Consider the following 24,308-nt stretch of genomic DNA (forward strand, 5'->3'; position numbering starts at 1 on the left):
CCCAGGGAACGGACAGCCAGAACAGGCCTCACCGCAGTCCCAGGGTTCAGGGTTCCCCCACCCAGCCAGTGGAAGTCGTACACCTGTGCTCACCCAGCATGGAGGAAAAGCGAGAGCCAGAGGCGGTAGAACTGGTCAGGGACTTCTGGATTTAGGAAAGGAAGGAGTCCACAGACATCATCCATGCAGTGCACCTAGGGCAGAAGTGGGGTGGTGAGGTGCAGCAGCCAGCACGGCCCTTTACCGAGGCCAGGGCAGACTGCCATCGGCTCTGGAAGAGGGGCTCTCCTGCCTCGCCTGTGCTCTATCAAGTCCCAACTCGTTTCCAACACCAAGTTACACGTGACCCCACCCATTCCCTCTGGCAGCTTTATGCCCTCACTCTTCACCCCAACACACCACAACTGAGACATCCACACTTGCTCACCAGTGGAGCAGGAAGGTTGCATTCCCCACTGCTTCCACAGTGGCCCCGTGCTGGGCTTTCACAGCTGCCAGCACAAGCCCTGAACTGGCCTCCAAAGAGGGACAGACGCAGCCAGCTCTGCCACTACAGTTGGGATCAGCAACTTCCCCCGGGCTCAGGGTGGGACAGGACACAAGACTCCTACCTACACTGCAGCACAGCTGCCCCCAGATCTTGCCAAGCTGCTAAGAGGAACAGGAGGGAGAAGGGCAGCCACACAACCCCCCGCTGCGCACTCACCTGAGAGCAGAGAGTCGCCTCCTCATGGAAATAGCCCCGCATAAACTCACAATACTCCCGGGAGGTTATTTCACACCTGGAGGAAGCACAAGTAATCAAAATTAGGAACAAGTCACACGTGGAAGGTGCAACAGGCCATCCTGTGCACTCCCGGGCCACCCACCCGCCCCGTCCCATCCCAAGTCTGCCTCTGAGAACCACTACCTTCAGCTGCCCCTGAAGTGCTGTAGCGTCTCTGCAACAGATGCACGAACACGTTCCCATCAGCGCCACTCTCCATACACCCCTCTTGCCTCTCTCCCACAGGCAAGCTTGTGTCACCTCCACAGACTAACACCCTGCACACAGGGGTTCCAAACCAGGTGCTAAAGCTGAGCTGTTAACAGCTGAGGAAGAGCCACCAAGCTTGGGGAAGCTGCCTCTCTGGGCTTGGGGAGCTCTTGCGCCTCTGCAGCTGAGTGGAAAGGGGGGGCTAGGCCAAGAGCATCCTGGTCAGGACTTTCAGGGACAGAGAAACTCCTTGGGGCAGCACTGATTTTTCTCCCTAGCAGGCAAAGCCAGGCCCAAGCACTAGGTAACTACTCGAGCTGAGGAGCAACGTGAGGAAGAACAGCATCTTCCTCCTTGGCAAACACAGAGCAGGTGGTTTCCTGACATCTCCTTGAGCGCCCAGAGACTCCAGGCTGGGGCTAATGTAGCCTGCCAGGACCAAGCTGGCCATTCCCAGGGAAAAGCGCAGAACTCCCCAGCAGAAGTATTTAACCCCTTGGGATCTGAGTCCCTCCAAACTGCAGGACCAGTTGAGCAAGATACCCTGCCGCACCGAAGACTCAGGCTGGCTGTTATCTCCTGCTCATCCCAGAGTCCTGCTCCGTCTGGGAGACCTGTCATGGCTCCCTGTCCAACTCCGCTTCCCAGCAGGGCTCTGGGCTGCATGTGGGAAGGACAAGGAGGACAAATGGCTGTGTCAACAACCTGAAAAGGCCTCCCCATGTCTCACCCCAATACCCAGCCCCTCTCCACACAGGTAAAAATTCATTACCTTCCTTTGGTCCCAATGCAGCAGGGCCGGCCCGTAATCACACAGTCCATGTGAAGGTGGTTGGTGTAATTCCCAGCACTGTTTTTTGTGCAGATCTGCAAAACAACAACAGGCTGCAAGTCAGACAGCCGTGGCTCTGCCTGCTGCCTGGGTAAAGTCGAAACAGCCCCCTGGGAAGCAACCAGTCTCACAGACATGGGCCTCCCAAGGTCTCCCTCTGACAGCAGAAAGGTGCTTGCTGCCTGAGCCTCCACCAACACCTCTCCGACAAGGAATGAGAACAGCGCCGAGGCCGAGTCGGTCTCCATCATGCTGTTTACCCTGGCAGGGCCCAGGGCTTTAGTTGGCACAGGGCAACTTTTGTCGGTGGAGGGTGTTGAGCCTTGGCTAGACAAAGCTATGGCTGCCCTGATCTGCTACTTGTCACAATAAGCAGGTGCCGGCGCCAGAGGTTCTGCCCTTCCACCATACACAGCTGTGGCTCTGCACAATGAGATGCCAATGCCATATTCCAGCTGCCCGTACAGGCTCTGTGCCACGGGCAATGCTCACCGGCCATTTGGTGATGTCATCTGGCCACTCATGCGGCTCCATCGAGGCTGGCTGCTCACACACCCTGCAGCAACAGAATGCAGAGAGCAGCCTGAGAAACAGCTTTCCCCAGCACCAGGCAGGACCCCCCAGGGAGCCATCACACTGTCCCTGCCCCCAGGCTGTGACCCCACAGCTCTCCTCTGTCCCTGGCAAGGGGCTGATGACAGGCTATGCCAGATCAGCCAAGGCTGTGCTGATCAAAGCCACAACCTCCTTCAGCGAGCACAGATCACCTTCAGCATGAAGGCAGCGGCTCAAGAGCACACAGCTGCCCAGCAACTCACTGGCTCCCTTCCAGGTGGGCACAACCCCAAAGGTGGGCATTCAGCGGGTCTCAGCTCTACATCAGCCCATGGTGACTGAGGGCAAGGGTGTGCCATGGCACCCAGCAGCTGGCAGGGCTCTGGGGCAGAGGTGTGCTGGGAACGTGACTGCTGTACCCCAAGAAGGGAGCTTGTTCAGGGAGCAGGTGAGGAGGAAGAGGAGAGGGATGAGGAAGCTCACAATAGGCCACTGTGCAGGTGGGCAGCCAACAACAGTGGAGACTACAGGCAAGCAGAAATATGATCAGAGCTCTGCCTAAGCCTCCTCCACAGCCACGGGGGCAGGCAGGGACTTCACTGCCCCCATGTCTCTTGGTCTGCAAAGCAGCCACTGTCCCACCCAGCAATCAGCCGGCCTGGCACTCCACATCTCTCTGACTCTGCTGTCACAGCAGCCCTGACCCCTCCAGGATGGCAGCTGGGCTAGGCAGGACCTACCTGGGGTCCTGATGACAAACAGACCCAAACTGTCTCTTGCTTCCTGCCAGCATTGGTGTGCTGGGGTGATGGGGCCACTTCACCCACACAGCCAGCGTGGACTGCAGGAGAAAGGAGAGGTGTCACCATGAAGCCCAGGGTGGGAGAAGCAGAACAGAAGTGGCCCTGAGCCTGCAGGGACAGCACAAAAGGGGCCACCGCACTCACCGAGCACTCCTCCTCCGAGGTCTGCACGCAGCCTGACTTGTCATTCCGCACGCAGCAAGCCGAGTGCTTCTCCTTCTCCCGCTTGGCACTGATGAAGCTGTGCACTTGCTGGTCCTGCCTCATGCATGGTGAGAACTTGGCCCCTAGGTGGATCAGCGCCTCCTGGCAGAGATGGAAACACTCAGCTCAGCCAAGGGGCAGGCAATGATGGCCTGGGGCTGAGCAGGCTGGGGGAACTGCAAGGGATACCCCTGTCAAGGCTCCACAGAGCATGGACAAGTCCTGCATGACGAAGCCCAACACACATCAGGCATACTTCCAATACTTGCTTTGAAGAGGGTAAGCCCAGAACAAAAGTTCAGGAATTTCCTTGCCTACAGCTACAGAAAGGCCAGCACTGTGGCCAGGAAACAAAACTCTTGGGGCATAACAGCCTTTCCCAGGGGGAAGAGCATCAAGAAAGCTGTCACACACTACACAACTCTCTAACCCCATGCTTGGCTTCGTAAGGACAGGGTGCAAAGCAGAAGTGACAAGGTCCATCCCAGCCCCTTCTGCAGGGTGGTTGGGGCTGGGCACACGGCTGCGCCCTGCCAGTGAGGGCAGGGCCCCATGGGGGGTCCAACCAATACCAGCTGCCTGCACCAAGCTCCAGGCAGCAGAGGGCTCCAGTCCTCCGAGTGGCACAGCTGCAGCACAGGGTTCCCCATCAGCCCACCAGCAGTCCCAGCCAACAGCACTCACTGAGCTGGGGCCAATCCAGAAGTTTTCCTGCTGAACGTATTTGACGTTTTCATAAACCCCTCTGTTTCGCAAGACCTGCAAGGAGGGAAAGCAAGAGCCCCATGAGATCATGTCCACAGGGTCAGCAGGGCAAGCAGCAGCGGCTGGTGAAAACAGCACCTAGGACGAACAGAAATCCCCACAGCTGGTGACTGGGCACACCATCCTCTCAAACTGGTCTTTTGCAGGATCACAGGTAAACCCCCATCAAGGCGCGGGCATCTTCATCTTAAGATTTCATTTAAAATGTCTATCGCCAGCTACTTCAACTTTCAAGAAATCCCAGGGCCTGGAGACCTGGGAGTGGCTTGACAGCCTGCAAAAAGCTTCACACAGGTCTGAAGCATAAGCAGCACCTGCCGGCAGCATAGGCCCAGGTGCTGGTGACAGCGTTCTGAAGCCCGTCAGACACATAGGTGAGAAGCTCCCCAGGGCAGCCCCTGCATGAAGCTGGGATATGGCTGCAGAAACATGTTCCCCAGAGACCTTTAACAGGCAGAAAGGCTACAAACAGCTTCAAGATCAGCTCTCAGACACATCAGTTTTGCAGAAGCAAAATCCTGCAGCTATTGTGAAAACTCAACTCAGGTTTGAAATATTTCCCTGCCATGAACATCCTCCTGGTCTCCACCAGGAGGGGAACCAGTTGTTTGAAAGGGCTCCCAGCACAGACACAAGCAGAGCCTGCAAAGCATCCACCATGCTTTGTGCCGGATAGAGTTTGATGTCAAGAACAATGCGGCTGCAGGAGGGACAGAAGGCAGAAAGGCAGCATTGAGGACTCGCAAAGATGCTGCAGGCAGCCCCCCAAGGCTGGACACCCAGTGTCCAGCCATCAAGGCCCTCAGGCAAGTAGCCAGTATGCTGAAGACTAGGACACAAATGCCAGCAACCAAAGGCTGAGACACAATCACACTTGAGGCAAGTCAGGGGGATTTACTTACTGAATCAACCGTTTCATGTTGTGAGAACCCCACAGGGGCAATGCCGTAGATGCACACAGCAAGGATGGTGATGAGCGAATGCACAAAGGTGACCCAGTAAGTGAAGAAGGGCCTGGATGGAGGGAAAGGGAAAAGATGAGAGACGGAAACCCAGGCATATTACATCTACTCACAGAACGCAGGAGAAAAGCTGATTTTTTCTCCAAGAACCTTGGCAGAATCTAGGGTACAGGGCCAGGATGACCTAGAGATTGGGTCAAGATGGGAGGCAATGACCTAAGGTCTTGCTGGCAGACAGATCCTGTTTACTCTGACTCCTTCATTGCACTGGGCAAGCCACACTTTCCCAAGAAAACATCCATGAGAACACAAAAGGCTGAGGCCAAAATGTGCTGTGTGTCTGAAATAATGACTTTAGGGGAATGATCAGAGGCAGGGATACCTGAGCCTTCCTGTTCATCACAGGACAGTGGTGGTGGTGTAGAGATCTGCAATTCCTCCAGGTAGCAGAGATACAGAAACCCAAAGCAACGTGAGGAGCAGGATGAGCTCCCAGTGCATGGTGACAGGCTGCTGTCTGCCACAGTTCGCACTGTACTTCAGGGATAACGACTGGGGGCGGCTTAGCAGCAGGATTCACTCAATGACCTCGAGGCAGTGACCTGAGCTGCCAAGCGGCAACAGCAATCACTCACTCGGTAGTTTTGTTGCTGTCCCTTCTATGACTGCAGCTCTCACCTGTGATCATCCATGTCTTCAATCTGCCGCTTGACATAGCTGTCGATGCGCTTGCGGTATGTACGGTTCGTCAGCTTCCCCACCATACCCAGGCCATACGGCCTCTTCTCCTTGGCGAAGAGCTTCCTCACAGGGACCGCGATGCGCTGGCCACGCTTCTGTGGGCTGACACTCACCACCTCCTGCCGCAAGCGGACCTTGGGTTGTGCCAGAGCCCCATCCTTTTGTTTCCTCCAGCCTCGCTCCAGTGGGCTGAAATAAAAAGCAGGACAGCAATGGTTTCCTTCTGCATGGCACAGCAACAGGGACCAGATGTCCCCTGGTCTTTGGTGGCAGCAGGCCCTCTCTCTGTCTCACCACAGCTGGGCTTAGCAGCAGCTGATGGCAGACAAGTGGAAGCTGTATTTCAAAGGGTTAAGCACCACCAGTTGATGAAAGTGCAGGACTACGTGCAGGAGGTGGCACAAGGTGCCAAGCTAAGCCCCACTGATGAGGAGCTCTCAAGGCTTTAAAAAAAATGTTTCAGCAGCAGACTGAAATGCCAGGCACATCTAAAGCCTCATGCACATCTACTTCCTCCTTTACTTCATTCCTTCTACTCTACTCTCTACTAAGAAATGGAAGTGTAGTCTAGCCCAGCAGTGGAAATCCCCACCCTTAAAGCATGTCACTCTCATCTGACTGGCAAGTCAAACCCCCATGCCCACCAAATCACACAGAGGAGAAAAGCAGGAATACAAGCAGCTTCCCAGACAGAGAAAGTGACACTGTCACATGCTGCAAGCTGTGACAGTTATCTCTCACAATCTGTCTTCCATTCCTCCCTTTATTTGCACCAATGCATGCATTTTTGGGGAGAACAACAAAACCAGGCTTCAACACCACAATAAAAATCCCAAGCATCACTGTTTAAAGGAAGGCTTTTTTTACCGAAGTAAGAGTATGTGGTGAACATTGCGCAAGCTACTGCTGAACAACAGCACATGCTTTGTAAGTCTCCATCATATTCAGATGGTTTTGTATTTCTTTGCTCTTAAACAGCAGTCTGGAGGTGAGGACTGCAGCATTCAGACCCTAAGCAAAAAGAAAAAACCCTACCTACCATTTCACCCTTGCTCACTGCCTAGCACATGTCCCTCACATGTGCTCTAGTCTAGTTTACCCCCTCTGGCTTCCTAAATGATCGCTCCTGCACAAAGGCAATGGTTGTCAGAAGCGGTCAGAGAATTAACTTTTTCCTGAAAGATCACCAGAGCATCTTGGAAAGATCATGACAGCTCTGAAATATGGACAAGCAACAGAATGAGGGAGAATCTGAACCTCTTTAACCAAATACACTGCTGTGAAACTTCAGCTATTTTCAGTATTGCACCTTGCAGAAGATGCATTTTTGTAAAGCTGAAAGTCCCAGCTTCCCCTTGGGAAGTCCTTCTTCAACAGAAAGTGCAGATTCCACTGCAGCCTGCTCTTGCCCCAAGAGTTCAAGTAGTTTCTGTGTTAGGGATGTGCTGTTTCCCAGTATTTTCAGTGCTGAGCTATCAGCCTGTGCCAAAATAAACACCTGACCACCTAAAAGGACACCCGACTATGATTCTGATAACAGTTCTCTGAAGTGTGAAGGAAATCTATTTTCCTCCATAAATAAAACTATTTAAGGAGATCCAAATGGAGCCAAGAAGTCTAAAACTGTCTCAGAGGAGTGACAACAAACTCCCACCATTTGCTGCTTCCACTTATATTAAGACTGAGTCAAGTTCTTGGAAACACTTGAAGGGAAAGTGCCAACACAGCAAGATGGGCCGAGAGTAGCAGAACCACAACAAGGACCTCCCTGTCTGCTCCATGTTCACACCCAGCAGAGCTCTCTTGCCGGGGTGAGCTGCCAGCTAAGCTAGAGCTGACTCGGAAATGACACAGAGCAATTACTCAGTACCAGTTACTCAGGTGGAAAAAATCTAGGCATACAGTACAGTACCACCCACATATTTGTAGGGCTCTCACCATCAATGCCACACCTTTCTCTCATTTCAAGTGAGGAATGTAGCCCAGCTTGACACTCAGCAATGCTTCACACTGCTCCTTGGAGCAGGACAACAGTTCCTGGTGACTGTAGCAATGGCAACAGTCTTCTCGTCTTTGCTACATTCTCCATAGCCAAAGGCTGGATGCCCAGCACCCTCACAGCTGATCTAAAATGTCTTTTGTTTCCTCAAGGCACGATACAGGCTCCAAAACACACCACATGAGGCTAAAAGTTGCTGGAGAGACTGCAGAGGTGGGCTCAGAGTCATCCTTTCACATGCACAGGTAGCTGGGGCAGGAGGTCTTAAGCTGGGTTTAAAGAAACCCCATCACTGCACTGCTCTGAGCTCTGCACCAAGCACACACAGCACTCAGATCCCAGCTTCCTCCATGCAGGACATCCCACTCTGAATGGGTTGGCCACCACATGTCAGGCTTTGGCAGCTTCCAGGAAGATACTCACAGTAGCAAGTGGCTTCTTTCAAGCTCGTTTTTGTCCAAGGCACCTCCTGTGAGATCTGTCTGATCCAGAGGTTTCACCTCAGCATCTTTGATTGCAGCTTCTGATGGCGACTCGAACACTTCATCTGGATAAGTAGAGAGCTCCTCATGAAGGACTCCTTCCTGGGCAGAGAAACAGAAGTCCCATCAGAAGAAGCCAGCATCGCATTTGAGACACCAGCCCTGGCAGAAAGCAGTGCCACTCTCTGCAACACAGTCCTGCCAGACCTAGAGTCTCGCACTGCCTCTGGGGCCAGTACCATGCCACAGGTCTGCCCCTCACCCGAGCAAAGAAAGAAGTGTCAAGCTCATCTGGAAAATCCACCGTGTCCTCCTCCAGGAAACTTGCTGGGGTGAAGCTGCGCCGCTGAGCTCTCCTCAGAGTGCTGTCCTTCACAGAGCGCCCCTGTAGCCAAAGAAAGTGGCATCGAGTCACTGCCAGAAACCTGAACCCCAGGCACATGCAGGGCCACCCCAGTCAGTGCACAAAGAGCCTAAGTGCTGAGCTGGTTCACACTCGTGTACGGAGCAGAGCAGACCTGCTGATGTGCGATGCCTTCCTGGTGAGACTCACAGGTGCTACCCACGTTGCAATCCACAGTGCCCACCTTCCCTGCAGGTGAGGCTTGCAACATGCTCCTCTACCTTGTATTGTACAGTGTGACTGGCCAAACCACAGCGATGGGTGGTACTGAACACAGCAAAAAAGGTCACTGGGCCCAGGAAAGCAGACACGTGGCAGGATGAAGAGACTTGCATAGTAAGAGCCTCAGGCACTTCTGCTCTTCCATGACTTTCTGACCAGGTGCAGATGGACCGCCCAGAGGTCCAGGCAGGCTGAACTGGACCTGCTGGAATGCTCTGAGGATGCTGGCTGTGAGAATCAAAACCCCCAGGCCAATAAAGGGAAAGCAAGACCTGTACCAAAACCTAGCCATCATCCCTGCTTCTCGCAAATTCTGCCTCCTAGACATATGGCTGAAACAGAACAGGAGATGGCTTGATTTCTTCCCCTCTACCACTGCTCTTTTCCTATCCTCTCTGCTCAGCAGCTCCTTCCATCACCCTTCTCTCAGGGCAGAGCCCCATGCTGCTGCCAGACTGATCCCTGCCCTCCCACAGACAGTACCTTCACCAAAGCCGCAGCTGCTCGGAAACTCATTTTGGCAACAGACTCCCGTTTCCGCCGTCGTGGGAGGCGATTGAACCCTGAGCGCGAGCTGGTGAAAGAGCAGAGCGACGTGGCACCCGGTGTGATCGGTGTGTGCGGGATGCTGCAGCCATCATTGTCGTCAGCCATACGGAAGGCTCGGCCACGGGCCAAAGGGTCTATGATCTGCCGAGAGAAGGAGTCCATCAGTTCACTCACCCCCAAACGCCTCCCTGCCAAGCCCACCTCCCTCCAAGCAAACATCCTGAGACCATGACAGTGGCCTGGCCCCTGGGATTGCCCAAGAACCAGGCTGGATGAACCAACAAACAATTCCACAATAGTAATATGGAATAACTTGTTGCAAGCTAAGCCCTAGCTGTAAGCCTCAAACCTAGTCCTCAAACCTCTCCCCCAGACTCTTTTTTTTTTTGCTTCTTTTCTTTTTTCTTTTATTGGTATTGACTATTTTCACGCAGAACATTTCTCATGTTCACACGAGACATCAAACCTCCTTCAGCCCTTCCTGACCTCTTGGTTTAATTCATCTCCTGAGCCAGTGAGTTCTACAGAGAACATGGTGTCTGAATAGGAGTTTGAGAAATCCCTGAAAACAGCCATGCTTTTTCTCCAGCTAGTTTCCTTTCTGATACTGGGCAGCCCAGGACATAAACAGTACCCTGTTGAAGCTTAACTGTATATTTACATCTGCTTCCATTAATGAAGCTGTAACAGCTGGAAAAAGCAGGCAAGCTTCCAGGAGCTGCAAGCCCTTCTTTGGGACTCTTCAGGCCAAAGCTCTCACTTCTTCCAAACATACGAATCAACCTAATGAAAATATTGCCTTCAGCTACAAACCTTGCCTCTGTCCTTACATCATCACAGCTGTGGTTTCCATAAGACTTCTATGCTTTAACCTAATGTTTTATGAGCTTTTTTTAATCCACAGTTGCACACTCAACTGGAAGCCTTATGGGCTTACACCTACTGATACCATGTTCTGATTTAATGTAGCCTGCATAGAGCCCAACAATATTTCTGAGTCTCCTGTGACCAAAGACTAACTGCAAGGCACTTCAGCTAGTAAAAAAACAGGAAAGAGCATAAGTGAAACATGATTGAAAGATGCACACTATTCTCCTCTGCTTCAGTACATAGCCAGGCTTCAGGTCACAGACTAGCCTGCTTTGGAAGGAATCAGTTTCCCCACTTGCCCAGGTTGCAGCGGTGATCACTAATGGCCAGTAATCAACCACATCGATTACTACCTCTGAATGGAGCAAAAAGAAGAGCTGGGATATTGCGGGTTAGTTCTGCAGTGCTGGTAACTGGATGTGCTTGATTGGGTCTTGTCCCATGGGGTCACGCTTGAAGGCAGCAAGTAGGCGGCTACCAGATGCCCTTTGCAGGCACTCAAAACTACTTCTGAGGACCCATGAGCAGAGTTGCAGTACTGCTGATGCAAGAGACACTTCTCAAAGTCCCCATACATAACCAGGTTTCTATGAGGACAGAAGCTGTGCCACTGCCCGCATTCTGTTTGGGACAAGGATCCGCTAGCCAAGTGTCCTGCGTGATACCAGGCCTGTTACTGCGTACTGGGGTCCAGGATACTGGCTACTCTGTGTACAGCAGAATTTTGTCCTTGAAAAATGGGAGCAAAAAGCCCAACCTGAGAGCCCTTGGACATGCTGCAGACACCTAATCATCACCATAACCATAACATGACAAACATGGCTCTGAGTCTATCACCGAAACAGCTGAGGGATCTCAGGCAATGAGACCGGAGAGAGGCTGCTGAAGTAGGGAGTCTGCCAAGCTGTATCTGAGACTTGCAAGTGTCTGAGCATGGAGCCCAGGCATGTTCAGGCAGAACTAAACCCACAGATAGGTCACAGCTGCCAAAGTGGTAAAGACACTGTGCAGGAAACTCACAATGGCCTTGACTCTGTCCCAGGTTACTCACTTTTTGCATGCCCAGCTGGCAGGGTCCGACATAGAGCGGAGGAGGAGTCTCTGTGCTTGTTAGAGAAATATTGTCCTGACTGGGCAAGTCCATTTCCCGGATGACCTGAGGCTTCAGCTTCCCATACCGCAGGCTGCAGTGGCGGAGGCTCTTTCTCTGCCATTTCTGAGTAGCGTCGCTGTCTTTGCTCACCCCAAACCAGTCCGCTGTGCCCCTGAAAGATGCCAGCATACAAGTGCAAAGAAGCATTATGTTTGCTTGTACTATGCACATGAAAAGACAAAACCCCTGGTGGTCACTTCCAGCCCACCCTGATTCAAAGACAGGCAGAACTCTTCCCCACGAGCATCTCACAGCCTGTCCTCAGCTGGTTTTAGCAACCTGACAGATGCTGGCCAGAAATGTTCAACCATCAGCAACATTCTGGCCCTTAAGACAGAAGCAAAATGACAGAGGAGATTCACTGTGTATAAAGGACAGTTTGTCCTGAGTTTTTCTAAAAAGAAAGAGATGGAACAGAAATTCAGAAATAACTTGAGGAAAGTTGGGGGTTTTTTTCCTTTAAAAACCATCTATTGAAAACACTTACCATCTTCAGGCCAGCTCTAGATCCCCATTGTGGGATAGTTTCACGGCTCTGTTGCTTCTCCCAAGAGCCACCAGAATTCACTGTTCTCTCCCAGCCTCTCCCCACACTCCCAGGATACCCCTAACTTCTCCATCTCATGCTGCAGGATTTCTATCCTCCTCAAAGGTAACATTAATGGCAAACATTTGCTGTGGTCCTGAGCGCTGCTAAAGCACAGCAGTTTTAAGCTGCTCGTTGCAGAGGTAGGAGCACAAGGCTGCAGCCACAAGGTAGGTTTGCTGCCAAGTGGCTGCTGTCACAGAAGAGCAGTGGATCAGAAGCAAAATCCCAAGGAAGATGGAGATGGATCAGGATAAGTCAGACTAACAACCTACTTCAAATGCTGCAGGACAGCTGGTACCCTAAACCTACAAAGATCATCGTAGCCCTGCCAAGCCTTTCCCACTGTGGCTGATCCTTCCTCAGAAGATGACAAGCTGTGTCAGCCTATAGCTGTCTGGCCCACGTGCTGAAACCTGAAAGTCCTTCCAAGCCAAACCCAAAAACCTGGCCTCAGACCTCCTGCTCAGGGGCAGGATTTCCAGCTGCTGAGAAGCAAGACCTCACAGATCACTAAGGGAGTATTAAAACATACACTGGAGTAAAGGCTAAGTTAAATCTAGAATTAGGTCACATGGGGAAACTCTCCAGTGCACTGGAGACAGGAAACTAGTCCTGTGTTTTGCACCTTACCGAGCAAAAATACCATCAATGAACAGGTGAAGGTGTCCAGCCACAATGTAAAAAGATGTGAATTTAGAACCCACAGCCTTTCCAGCTAAAGCCTCCAGATGCAAACAACCACACATTGCCCTCACCTTCCCTGTTCTCCCAGCAATCCAGAACAGACTTTTCAGCAGGCATGAGGTCACGTGGCACCACTGCTAGACCTTACCTGACCTCACTGACCCAGATGTCTCCAAATGCCTCAGCAAGTCAACAGCGGCCAGACCTCAGAGATGGGGCTACGTGCATGTCTGAGAGCACTGCTCTGCTCCCATGGACCCACACCTCAGATGCTCTTGTCAGAGCAATCTTCATCTCTGTTCAGAGCAGATGGGCCTAGGGTCAGCACCTGGCCTGACAGACCCAAACCAAGCCTATAGCACAGAGGGTAACGCTCTGGCCATGCAGATGCACAACACGCACCATAAAAGTCTTCTAATTCAGAGAGCTTCTTCATAGACCACTGTAACCAATACTCCAACACCAAGGTGACCTTGGATGACAAGCCCATACAAGGGGCCACTACTCGAAGGGCGAGGACTGTGGGTTGTTTGTGCCCATACGAGCCTGCTGATGAATGGCCCATTGGGCCAACAGCAGTGCCTCAGAGCCCTCTGAAGGTGTGCTCCCGGCTAGCCTGGAAGAACAAGCCACCACCAAGCTCTTTTGCACTGTGAGGGCCACTCCTGAACTGCCAGATACCACTACTGGTCACGGCAGCGTAAAGAGCATTCTGCACTCTAATCATAGTTGAGATAGTCAAGGAGACCCAACTACAGAGTTTAGGGTACCTGGAGCACCCTGGGAACATGCTGAATGCCCCTGTTCAGGTGGGAAGCCCCATCACATCCTACAGACTCCCTGGAGCACTCTAACAAGCAACACACCAACGTCAAAGGTCAGCTCTTGCCCTTCGATCGTGTTGAGCTAACCAGCCCTGAAAGCCCAAGACCAAATGCAAAGTCACCAAAGGTGGACACAGTGCCAGAGTGGCATCTGGCCAAGTGAGGAAGGCAGGACAGGAATGGACTCCTGGGCATTAGGTCCAGACCCTGCCATGAACAAAGTCACATTGTCTGTCTGATTTAAATGTTTACTGAGCTCCAGTCTTGGGGTGGTGGTTGATGGGCCATTGTGCCCTGGACTCCTGGAGTGGCTCATCTCCTTGGTGCTAAGTAAACGAAGACCTCGACCTCAAAAAGAAGACAGTCACATTTGGATTAGAAAAAGTCACGACTTCAACAAGGAAAGAGTGAATGCTCTATTCCATTGACCCGCTTCTGAGCTCTGTCTGGACCAACATGACTAACATCTGTTCGGTGCTGCTTCCCTTCCTTCCCCTTCTGCCCCAAGGAGGCTTTGGGGCCAACATATGCATATGCCACACATTGCATTGATGCTAGCAAAGGCAGGCTGCACTGTGGCTGCCCTGGGGAGATATTCCAGCTACAGTGAACACCAGGAAGTTGACAGCTTGTTAGGAAAGGAGGGAGTGAGGCTGGTGGGTGGACAGCTTGTTAGTCCATGCTACTTACTGACAGCTGCCTACATATTTAGTAGGAGTGACAATTGTTTTTTGTTAGAAGCACACATGAACTTTCTCACTCCCGCCTGTTTGTAGGCCTCCTGGCCAGCCCTGGGAAGGCAGCGTGGTCCCAGCAACAGCCAGAATCTGTGCGGTTCACAACAGCCCTTGCACACACATGCAGGGGTGGGTTTCACACTCAGTGCTACCAGTACCTGAAAAACGATCGGGGCAGGGACTGCCGCTTTCTCAGGGAACTCCTGCCCACCCGGTGCCCATGAATGGGCAGGGTCTGACTCCTTTCAAACCGTACCTGTCTGCTGCAAAGAAAAGAAAGCTGAAGGGAAGAAGCCTGCAGGGCTGTGGAGAGGAGCATCCAGCATCTCCCCATCTCCTTCCATAGCCACATTGGCAGCAGCTGAGCCACGCTGCACATGACAGCAGCCTCCAGCTGAGAGCGTGACCTAAGAGAAACAATCAGACTCAAGCCACACAGCACCATCTTTGAACCCAGGAGGCTGGTGAATCTTTTTGGTGCATCTGCACCTCTGAGGTATGTCTCCCATTGCTCCTGAAGATACCAGGATACTGCAATCCCCCTCAGCCCCAGACCTCTGTGATCTGCTGCCTTCTGCCCAGACACCCAGCTACATAGCCCACTGGCTGGCTTTGAATACCAGAGTGTGAAACCTGGGAGGTGTCAGCAGGACAAGAAATGAGCTGATTCGATATGGGTGTCTGATGCCACTGGAAGTGTCCTGGGCCTGTTCTGGTTGACCCTGGCAGGATCTTTGCCTGGTGCACTAGTCTATCTGTGCCACATCTGCTGTCTTGCATGGACATCTCAGACACCCCAGGAGACTAGAAGTGGTGTTAGATGCCTGCACTCAGTGAATCACTCCCATGCCATGTTCTGGACCACACAGACTTCACCTTAGGCTCACACTTGATCTGTATCCTCCAAGCCCAAGTTTCCTTGGTACTTTCCAGTCTCCTGTCCTTGTTTCGATCCACTTATTTCATGCTTTTATTGCTGGTGTCGTGTCACGTATGCATCTCCTGCAGTTCTGCCCCTTGGAAAGTCCTTCCCACTGCTGCCCCCGCTCTCCTACCCACATTCCACAGCACTCTGTAGAAGTCACCCGCAAGTTGTGAGTCCTCCAGGAGGAAGAGACCTGGCCACCCCCCATGCTGCACAACAGCCTGCACGAGACAACTCAGCACTGCAAAATAGCATTGAACCCCCCATACACACTCTGAGCAGAAGACTCCCAGGACTCAAAACCATTTGTGTATCTCCGGGCTACTCCCTGCAGGACCACATGTACTCCCAGGGTACAAAATGCCTACACAGACCATTTAAGCACAGGCAGGGACGCAGCCACCAACCTGAGCCCCAGCACTTCCATTACAGCCTGGGCAGACAAGAGGAAGACAAGTCATGGGGTCTGTTGGTGCAACAGCCACAGGTGTCTGCCCACCTCCCCCAGTGTTAGGCAGGACATCAGCATCTCCCTTGGTGTCTGGCAGCTTCACCACCACTGTCCAGTGCTCCTTCCTTGCTCACTGTAGCTCCATATGCCTTGTCTGTCTTATAGTGTAGCAGCACTGGGGAAAAATTTGTTCCCTCAGCACCAAACTGGTTCAGTTCCCCAGCTAATCCACCCTACACACAAGCTGCATGTTGTGAGGACCTCTGGGGGAGAAGGTTACCCTCGCCCTCCTGCACAATGCTTCTTGTCAGGGCCTTTGCAGCACCCTCCCAGGGTATTCCCTCATCCTTGACATGCACTTGCCTAACTGTCCTGGCAAGGAGCGGGACAATGGCAGGGAGGTGAGAGAAGAGGCAGTCTAGGTGTGCAAGGACAGCCTCAGGCAGGCCCGGAAGCCACCCACAGCCCTGAAAAGAGCAGACACTGCTTCATGGCTCAGCCCTCCCAACCTTGTAAGAAGCAGGATCACAGATTGCTGCTGTGGGAGAGCTTCACCACCATGGCAGCTGGGGAATGTCTGAGGCAAAGGAAAACAGTGCGTGGGAGGTCAGTCTCTCCCATAGCTGGAAAGTTGCTCCTCTGTGAGTGGGCGAAGCCTAGCTGGCTGAAAGTGCCCCTGACCTGTGGAGCTCCAGGGATGCTCCTGTGATCCAGGCAGGCCTGACACGTTGCCAGGGATACAAGCCAGGCATCTCAGGAGAGCAGCTGGGAGAGCCACTCCCTTTGGACAAACTGGGATAAGCCTTTCCCACAAGGAGGGAAGGAGCATCCAGCTCTGTGGCCATGTCTCAGAGACCCTGTGAGTCATAAGGACAAATGATAACCCCCTATGCAGGCATGGGAGACGAGACCAGAGCAGCCTCTCCCTACTCTCCATCACCCGCCACGGCCATCTCAAGGACCTGCCAATGACCCAATGCTAGGGGCCAAGCTGCTGAGAGCCCTGGCCCACTCAGGATGGGCATCTGCCTCCCCCAGCAATCATATAGTTTCAGATACCGTACCAAAGCAAGGCCAACACACCACATCACACAGTCTCAGCTAAACATCAGGCCCTGAGGCATCCTGTTAGTCAGAAACAGCCAGCTCCCTCTGTCATGGGAGCAGTCAAAATTTGTCTCTAGGTGACAAGAACCATTCGTTGTTCTGATGACCACAATCTGCCTGCCAGGACTTGTCTCCTCACTTACTAAAGATAGGCTATATTGCACCACTGGGCTAATATAGTGGCGACCTATCTGCACCCACCCCTCATTATAGATAACAAGGGAGACAGCCTAATCCTGGTGTGACAGCATGCCACTTAAATGCCAGGCAATGGGACAAGCAGAGGACCATAAATTCACAAATAAAGGATGGCAATGGATGGCAGAATCCACTAAAGCAGGCTCTGTGAACTCAGCGTCTCACCTCTTGATGGTCTGGGTGATTGAGGTCTGTCGTTGTAGCACCGGCCTCCTCACTTCATTAGGCAGGGAGGGTACACGGCTGTTGTCAGCGGGCATGCTCACACTTCGCAGAAAGGCCTGCCGTCTCGTTGGCTGCAAGGAAAAGCAGGAGGGCTGTCAGTGTTCTTGGAATGATGCTCTCCAGGGCCAGTCAGGTTGTGAAACGTCTAGTTAGCAATTCAACAGCGGCCCAACACCCCAACAAGTGTGCATGCAGTTGGGCAACAAAATCAGGCTAACAAGGACTGTGTTCATGTTAGCCAGAAATGGCTTTGCAGAACAGAATGGTTAACATCAAGGACACAGCACCTGTGTGTTGCAGTGGGTCTCAGCTCAGACTGGCTCTAGCCTGGCCCATGGACTGATAGCCACTTGTAGATGGAAGTATATTAAACGAGCTCCTGCAACATACCCTCCTGGCTTTTTTCTAGCCACAAGGAACCCAGGTCATGCACTCCTAAACCACTCCACGAGGTGATGAGAAGAACAGTAAGTGAGATTGCTTCATAAGTGACTCTGGATCAGCTCTAAAAGCCTGCGAGAGGTGTGGGTGGGTCTGCGCTGTAGCTGCTGCCTGGTGCAGGCTATGCAAGCTGGGAAAGTCACATCAGCTTTGCTCATAACCTAATTGTCTGGACACACTCAGGTCTGAAAGCTCCTGGCATGTCTTGGCTGAATGTCACCTACCAAACATGACAAAGCTCACCGGACCGCTCTCAGCTCATACAACTGCCTCCCCAGGGCTGCTCCAGATTAATTTTTCATCAGCTTGGCAGAGACACCATCTCCCATTTGTAAAATGCAGGCGGAGCAGACTGTCCCTCTGGCAAGTGAAGATCTAATCAACTGTTTCTCTGGTCAGACACTGTCTCCGTCTCAAGACTACTCGCTACTCCAGCCCCTCTAGCCCAGAAAGCTAATAATTTCCACTAATCTTAACGTTTTTGTTATGTTTTATGTGAAAACAATACATAGATACTCAGGTTGTAAGCCAAAGGAGCCCATTACACACTCTTAACTTGACAGCCTGTGCTGCACACACCGGACCTGCAGAGAACCTCTGCCAGCTTCCATCACAAGTACAGAGTGCCTCTGCAGAAGGTGCCCCGCTGGATTTAGAGATTTCACACAAGAGAACATTCATCATAGCCCTAAATAAGTGATTCGGAAGGTTTCAACCTGCATTCCACTTAAAAACACTCCACAGTTAAAACACCGCATTCCACTTCGAATCCCTGCAGACTGAACCCTGATCACTTTCCTTCCAGGGGAAAACCAGGAGCAAGATTTATCTGCCAGAAGCTGTCACATAACTGCTGGAACAGCAAAAAGGCCAGTCTTTGCTATTCCAAGCTCAACATAGGTTTCCTCTTAAGACAAGCTCATCCTCAACTCCCCTCCAGGGAAGCTCTATAACCCTCCATTTCTCTGATGGCTAAACCATTCTTCCACACAAGCAACTGAACCCGGGCACTGCACCCCACCCACGGAGCTGGGCAGTAAGAACCCTCCTCCAGCTCTGCCTTTGGTGCCGGTAGTCTCTGTTCCTGCAATACGGTCACACAAGCAGCCAGCAATCATCCTACCCAGGTCTCACCTGTACATGAGAGTTTTTGCCACCTTGTAGCAGAATTTCCTGTTATTCTTCCTATTGCCAGCACAAATACCTATGTTTTCTCTCAGTTTGCGCAGTTCCTGTTAACCTATCACCCCATCTCTGCTTCACCACTCTTCAATGTTACTTATTTCCCATCCCACATGATTTTCTTATGTTTCTCATGCTGGTAAAAGCATTGTGTTGCCAGTAACTGTTCTTTCTCTGCTGTTACTGATGACAGCCTGTTATTATCTTGGCTGTTCATAAGTCAGATTCATTCCCTGTTCATTTCAGCATGAGGTCCAGCACTTCCAGGGCCTCATGTTTGTCTAGGTGCCCTTCACTCCTCCAGTCCCCTAAGAAATGCTTCTTTGAATACTTCACTCCCATATCCCCCAGCCAGGACACTTTTCACAATCCACACATCCACAAAGTCACATCCACTGATCTGAGCACATCAGCAACCCACTCTCATCCCTCCCACATCCCCTTCAAGGAGGAGTTAATTAGCGATCATAAATTTACTCAACGCCTCTGCCCCTTCTCACATGGCCTCGTGACCTGCCATCACACACTGCCTTTCCCTCAGCCAGGACTGCTGGAGACCATGGGCACAGGCATGCTCTTGGCACAGTGAGGCTCTGCACACCCCCTCCATGGCTCTGCAGACCCTTCCTCCTGCCCCCAGCCTCTATACCTGTACAGGCTGGGGCTCTTCTGGCACCGACACAGGCACCGGCACCGGGATGTCCAGTTTTAACCATGGTGGCTTCTTCCGCTGTAAACTGCTCGTGCTGTCGTGTCGCACCTCCGACATTGTCCCACGTTCGTCCTCAGGCCTAGGAAGAGGGAAGAAATCAGAGTCAGGAGCAGGCAGGCTCATCCCTGACATACATGCCAGCAGGGTCAAGCACAGCACTCTCCTCCAGGCTGTGAATGATGAGAGCCAAGCCCCACATCGAACAACTTCCCAAAGTGCCTTGTGAGGCTTCAGGCATCACAGGTTGTGTCTGCACTGGTCAGCCAGGACCAGACACTCAGAGGACAGAGTGCATTTCTAAGGCCTGCAGGACCTTGAGCCAGGTGCCAGTCACAAGTTTGAGAGTCACCTCCCATTAAGTTTTTTGCTGAGACTACTGTCAGATCCAGGTTCCTTAAGAACCAGCCATGAATTAAATCTTAATGAGATCTGGATCCAGTCCCAACTGAATAAGTAGCTGCAATACCAAAAGCCACTGACCTCCCTCTAAAAACAGTTTGTGACTCACAGGCACCCTTGCCCATCCAAAGCAGCACCAAACTTTCCTACCTAACTACTACTTAGCAATTAGCAAGTGGCCATTTCTCGTTGTTGGTTCTGATCTCTTCTAAATGTAGTCATTTCCCAGAAACACAACATAGTGCACAAAGTAATATAAGTATAGCATCAACATTACAGAACTGGCACTAATCCTGAACTAAGAGTGGTTTTCATACATAAATAATAATGATAAGGTATTTAAATAGAAACCGCTGTGTTACCAAAATTCCAGAGGAACCAGAGTGACTCGCTGTCATCTTGCCCCCTCTACTATACTTCAACTTTCTCTTCCTGTTTAGGTTGCATGCAGTGGGACAGGGACCATGCAACTCCTTCAGGCTGGCAGAGCACCTACTTTACTGTGCACGCTCAGAGAAACAATTAAGAAAATAGATTTAATTGGAGGAATCAGCTCAAATACCTCCACAGGTACTTTCCAACCTAAGTTATTCTACAAGCTCCTAGCACAAATGCAACTGCAAGCTAGCAGTGGGACACATGTGCTGAATGGGACAACAGATTTAATTCCCTCCTAGCTCCCCCGTTGCATTGTCCTAGGCCACACATTCCACAGGGGACAAAAAAAAACAATTAAAAAAAATAATATCAAGAGTCCCAGCCTCTTCTCCCACCATGGTGGACAGATGGAATAAGAATCCAGTTAACTTAGCAGGCACACATGATCTGAAAGGGAGTAGGAGAAAAGCTCTCTGTTCCAATTGAAACTCAGTGCTCTTACAATGTTAACACAGTCAATTTATTTTAAATGCTTAATGAGTGTAATATGCAAGGATTCTTCCTTGGGAGTGGCCAAGTCCTAAGACAGGACCAGAGGCAGAGGGACCTCCATCCTTGGAGACATTCAGCACTCAACTAAATGAAACCCTGAGCAGCCTGAATTATCCCTGCCTTGCACAGTGCCCGAGCCAGACAACCTGCGAAGGTCCCTCCCAACCTGTATTAGGCACCGGTACCCTGAAACACGCGCTGCCTTTCACAGCATTTCCACCATATTCCCACAGCTCACTGCAGCTGCTCTGGAAAGGGAGCTGCACAAGTGGCAAAGCTTACCACTGCAAAAGAAACACGGGGGGGGGGGGGGGGGGGGGGGGGGGGGGGCGGGGCGGGGCGGGAATAGGTCAACAAAAAGGAGAGGGGGATGATCTGGATTGGGTTAGAAGAGAATCTCATCTAAAAGGAGCTGAAGACCAGCTGCTAGCTCAGTCCTGCAAGCTGGGCTGGCTGCCAGCAGCACCGCGCTCAGCTGAGCTGGAACGACAGATAGGGAGGACTCAGCTGTAGGTGGGTGAAGGTTGGGTTTCAGCAAATACCACAGGCCCCCAAAAGTCTGGGAATTCAAGTACAGACATGCCCTTCATATATGCACCACAGTCCTGTGTGCAGACAGTGCCATACATTAGAGGGACACAATTCCTTCCTTCCCTCCACTCCTAGCCACAGGGGTGACTAAATGCATCTGTTCTAACTTCCTATAAGAAGAAAATAAGAGTATTAGGGGAACTCACGTCTGCTCTTGGTAAGGGTAAATCCACTACAAGACAACTTTCAGTCTTGCATACAAACAGGCAAACTTGCCTTTACGGTGAGGTCAGAAAGCAAAGCAGATTTCTCATACCTGAAAAACTCCCTTGGTGTAATGCAAAGAGCTCCAGCATTTACCCATGAGGATCACGAACACCAGGTCTTCTTGAGATGCTCTAATCAGACAAGCAAAGAGGGACAGAGCCACCAGTCTAGCATGACCAAACACAACCTATTTCATACATGCCCCTCATGATGCAACTTAAGAGCCTCCTTTCTGTGCCTTCAAGGGCAAATGCAGAGCCTCTGAACTAGCAACTCTTCTTTTTCCAGCATCTCTTTAATGAGCAGACATCACTCAGCTTCCTTCCTGTCCACCTACAGAGCTGCCTTTGTGAGCAGGTGCTTTGGGTGTAACGCATACAAGCGTGTAAGGTTTGCAGCTTTATCAAACAGTGAGACCAAGCCAGGATGGTAGTGAATGAAATGTCCAAAAGCTGGCACAACACTGCACTCTGTGAAAGACTTTCAAGTGAAATCTGTTTTCAGTCCCCCTTCCCAAATTGCCACAGACAGGGATGTTCACCTATCCATCACGCTGGCTTCATTGCAACCCTTGCAGACTAGTGCACAGGGATCTTCAGCAGTGTGCACACACGCCACATGCAAGGAAGAGGACAGAGCACGCACACACATGGGGTCAAGCCTGTGGCCTTATCATTATCCCCAAAGTTGACTTGAGTTTGTACGTTAGGCCAAAAGAAGATCTCAAGATGAAATTCACGTAGCTGACAAAGCAATGCACTGCTTTGTCCCAACTTCAGCCATTAAAGAGCTCTGTAAATAGCAAAGCATTAAAATGCATATATAACTGTGTAAGTGTTTAAAAACCAGGTGAGTTTCAAGAGTGACTGCAAACAGAGTACTTGGGAGCAAGTTCTTCTACCAGTTTGACCTTTCTTACTTACTGAAATGTTCGTTTCCCAATAAAAAAGTACAGTGAAGGCAGAGCTGTTTAGCATTCCCAACTACATGTGTGCATTTGGAGCGGCCAAGCCTAAACCTCACAAACACATAAGATGAAACTTGCAGGGCCTGATCCTCTGCACACTGTGGATACACGGCCACAGCACAGGTCAGCCAACTGCCTCTGACTCAGGGCACAAAGACTGGGATTTGGACATAAGAGGCAGGTCTCCAGCAGATTAATGGCGAGACTGAATGTGGATCCAGCCGTATACATAGACATATAGTTTAGCTGTACATAGGTGCATAGCTGCGTACATACATGTACAGCTGGATGGTTGAACAGAGGCTTTGCAAGGCAGGTAACACCCCTAATTTATACCTGGTCCTCACTCAAAAGTGCTGCAGTCACTAATTTCTGTCTCTAAAAGCACATGCTAAGTTTCACACTAACCCCTCGATTATTTTCAGGGGTTAGTATTTCAGGATACAACATCCACATATTTGATTGGGCCAATGGGTTTTGTTTCAGAGTTGACTGCATTGGTACATATTTCATTTGAATGGCCCCATATCCTCAGTCCCAATTTCTCAGTACTGTTCCAACAAGCTTTTTGAAGAGGTCACTGACAGCAGAAGGATAGGAACATACACAGTACAGCCATGCAAGGTCAGGCCTAGCGTCCATCTAAAGGCAGTATCTCATTTCCAACAGAGGATGCCTGGCAATGGGTACAGAGTACAGGATCACTCGACAGTCGTTATCTCCCAGGACAGAGTCATGGCATGTGCTATGAATAACTCGGAGGCTTCTGGTGCCAAAGATGTCTTTGCATTTAATGGTTCTGCATCAATCCAAAGATTTTTCTTCCAGAATTTATCCAACTCATCTTTTAAATCAAGCAAACTTCTGGTATTCGTAACTGCATGTAACAAAGAGCTCCACAGCTGAAACATGTACTGGGTGACAAGCCATCTTCTCCAGTTTGTCTCTAAACCAGCCATTTCCTGTGTTCACTTGATGCCCCATAGTTCTCAGGCCTGGGCTAGAAGAGTGAACAGCTTTTCCTTGTCCTCTTTTCCATGCCAATCCTGACTCTACAGATCTCTTCCATGCCCTTCCTACCATCCTCTCTTCCCACAAGCACAGCAGGATCCACATCCAGCTGCTCAGTCCTTGGACAGGAGCTGTTCCAGACCTCTCACTTGTGGTTTGCAGCACCTCCTAAAGTCCAGAAAATGCTCCACCAACCTTGACATATACTAAATATCTTCACCCTGGGAAGGTGGAAATGTTCATGCTTTCAAGCTTTTGTGACCTGTCATTGGGGCTTGAAACTCAACTTCTGGGAACCGTTAGGATACCAATTCCAAGTGACATCAAGAGAGAAGTCTATTACCAAAATCATGTAAGAGCCATTGGAGACATGGGTAAGGACACTGAAGAGACTGGGAAGAGGTGGAATGGCCCCAATACTTGCCTGGACTTCTCATCCCAGTGCTGGCACAGTTCCAGTCCTGCTGCCACCACCTGCACTGCCCAGTCAGCTCAGAAGCTGTTCCCTCAGCATCACTGAACTGAGGAATCCAGAAACACAAACTCTTCTCCAGCACACAGGTTGATCACCCAGCATTTGTAAATCTAGCTTCTTCCAACTGATCAGCTGCA

At 51.2% G+C, this 24,308-nt stretch overlaps 1 protein-coding gene across 4 annotated transcripts in view; it reads right to left on the bottom strand.

The window, feature by feature from the left end:
* Positions 1-24,308, bottom strand: part of RHBDF1 (rhomboid 5 homolog 1) — a 38,250-nt gene that overhangs the window by 1,928 nt on the left and 12,014 nt on the right. For 3 of the 4 annotated variants that reach the window (XM_056335234.1, XM_056335230.1, XM_056335233.1), the window contains 16 exons: positions 19,529-19,670; positions 17,197-17,327; positions 14,509-14,610; positions 11,415-11,628; positions 9,428-9,634; positions 8,582-8,704; positions 8,261-8,421; positions 5,776-6,027; positions 5,038-5,149; positions 4,055-4,129; positions 3,311-3,472; positions 3,104-3,204; positions 2,301-2,364; positions 1,749-1,843; positions 707-782; positions 94-194 (listed from right to left, as the gene is read on the bottom strand). In XM_056335234.1, coding sequence (XP_056191209.1) covers positions 94-194; positions 707-782; positions 1,749-1,843; positions 2,301-2,364; positions 3,104-3,204; positions 3,311-3,472; positions 4,055-4,129; positions 5,038-5,149; positions 5,776-6,027; positions 8,261-8,421; positions 8,582-8,704; positions 9,428-9,634; positions 11,415-11,628; positions 14,509-14,610; positions 17,197-17,327; positions 19,529-19,648 — 2,096 coding nt within the window. In that variant the 5' untranslated portion in view covers positions 19,649-19,670. The remainder of the gene's footprint in view (positions 1-93; positions 195-706; positions 783-1,748; positions 1,844-2,300; positions 2,365-3,103; positions 3,205-3,310; positions 3,473-4,054; positions 4,130-5,037; positions 5,150-5,775; positions 6,028-8,260; positions 8,422-8,581; positions 8,705-9,427; positions 9,635-11,414; positions 11,629-14,508; positions 14,611-17,196; positions 17,328-19,528; positions 19,671-24,308) is intronic. The other variant, XM_056335231.1, reaches the window with a different exon arrangement.

This window comes from Falco biarmicus, chromosome 4 (genome assembly GCF_023638135.1).
Source record: "Falco biarmicus isolate bFalBia1 chromosome 4, bFalBia1.pri, whole genome shotgun sequence".
Taxonomy (NCBI): domain Eukaryota; kingdom Metazoa; phylum Chordata; class Aves; order Falconiformes; family Falconidae; genus Falco; species Falco biarmicus.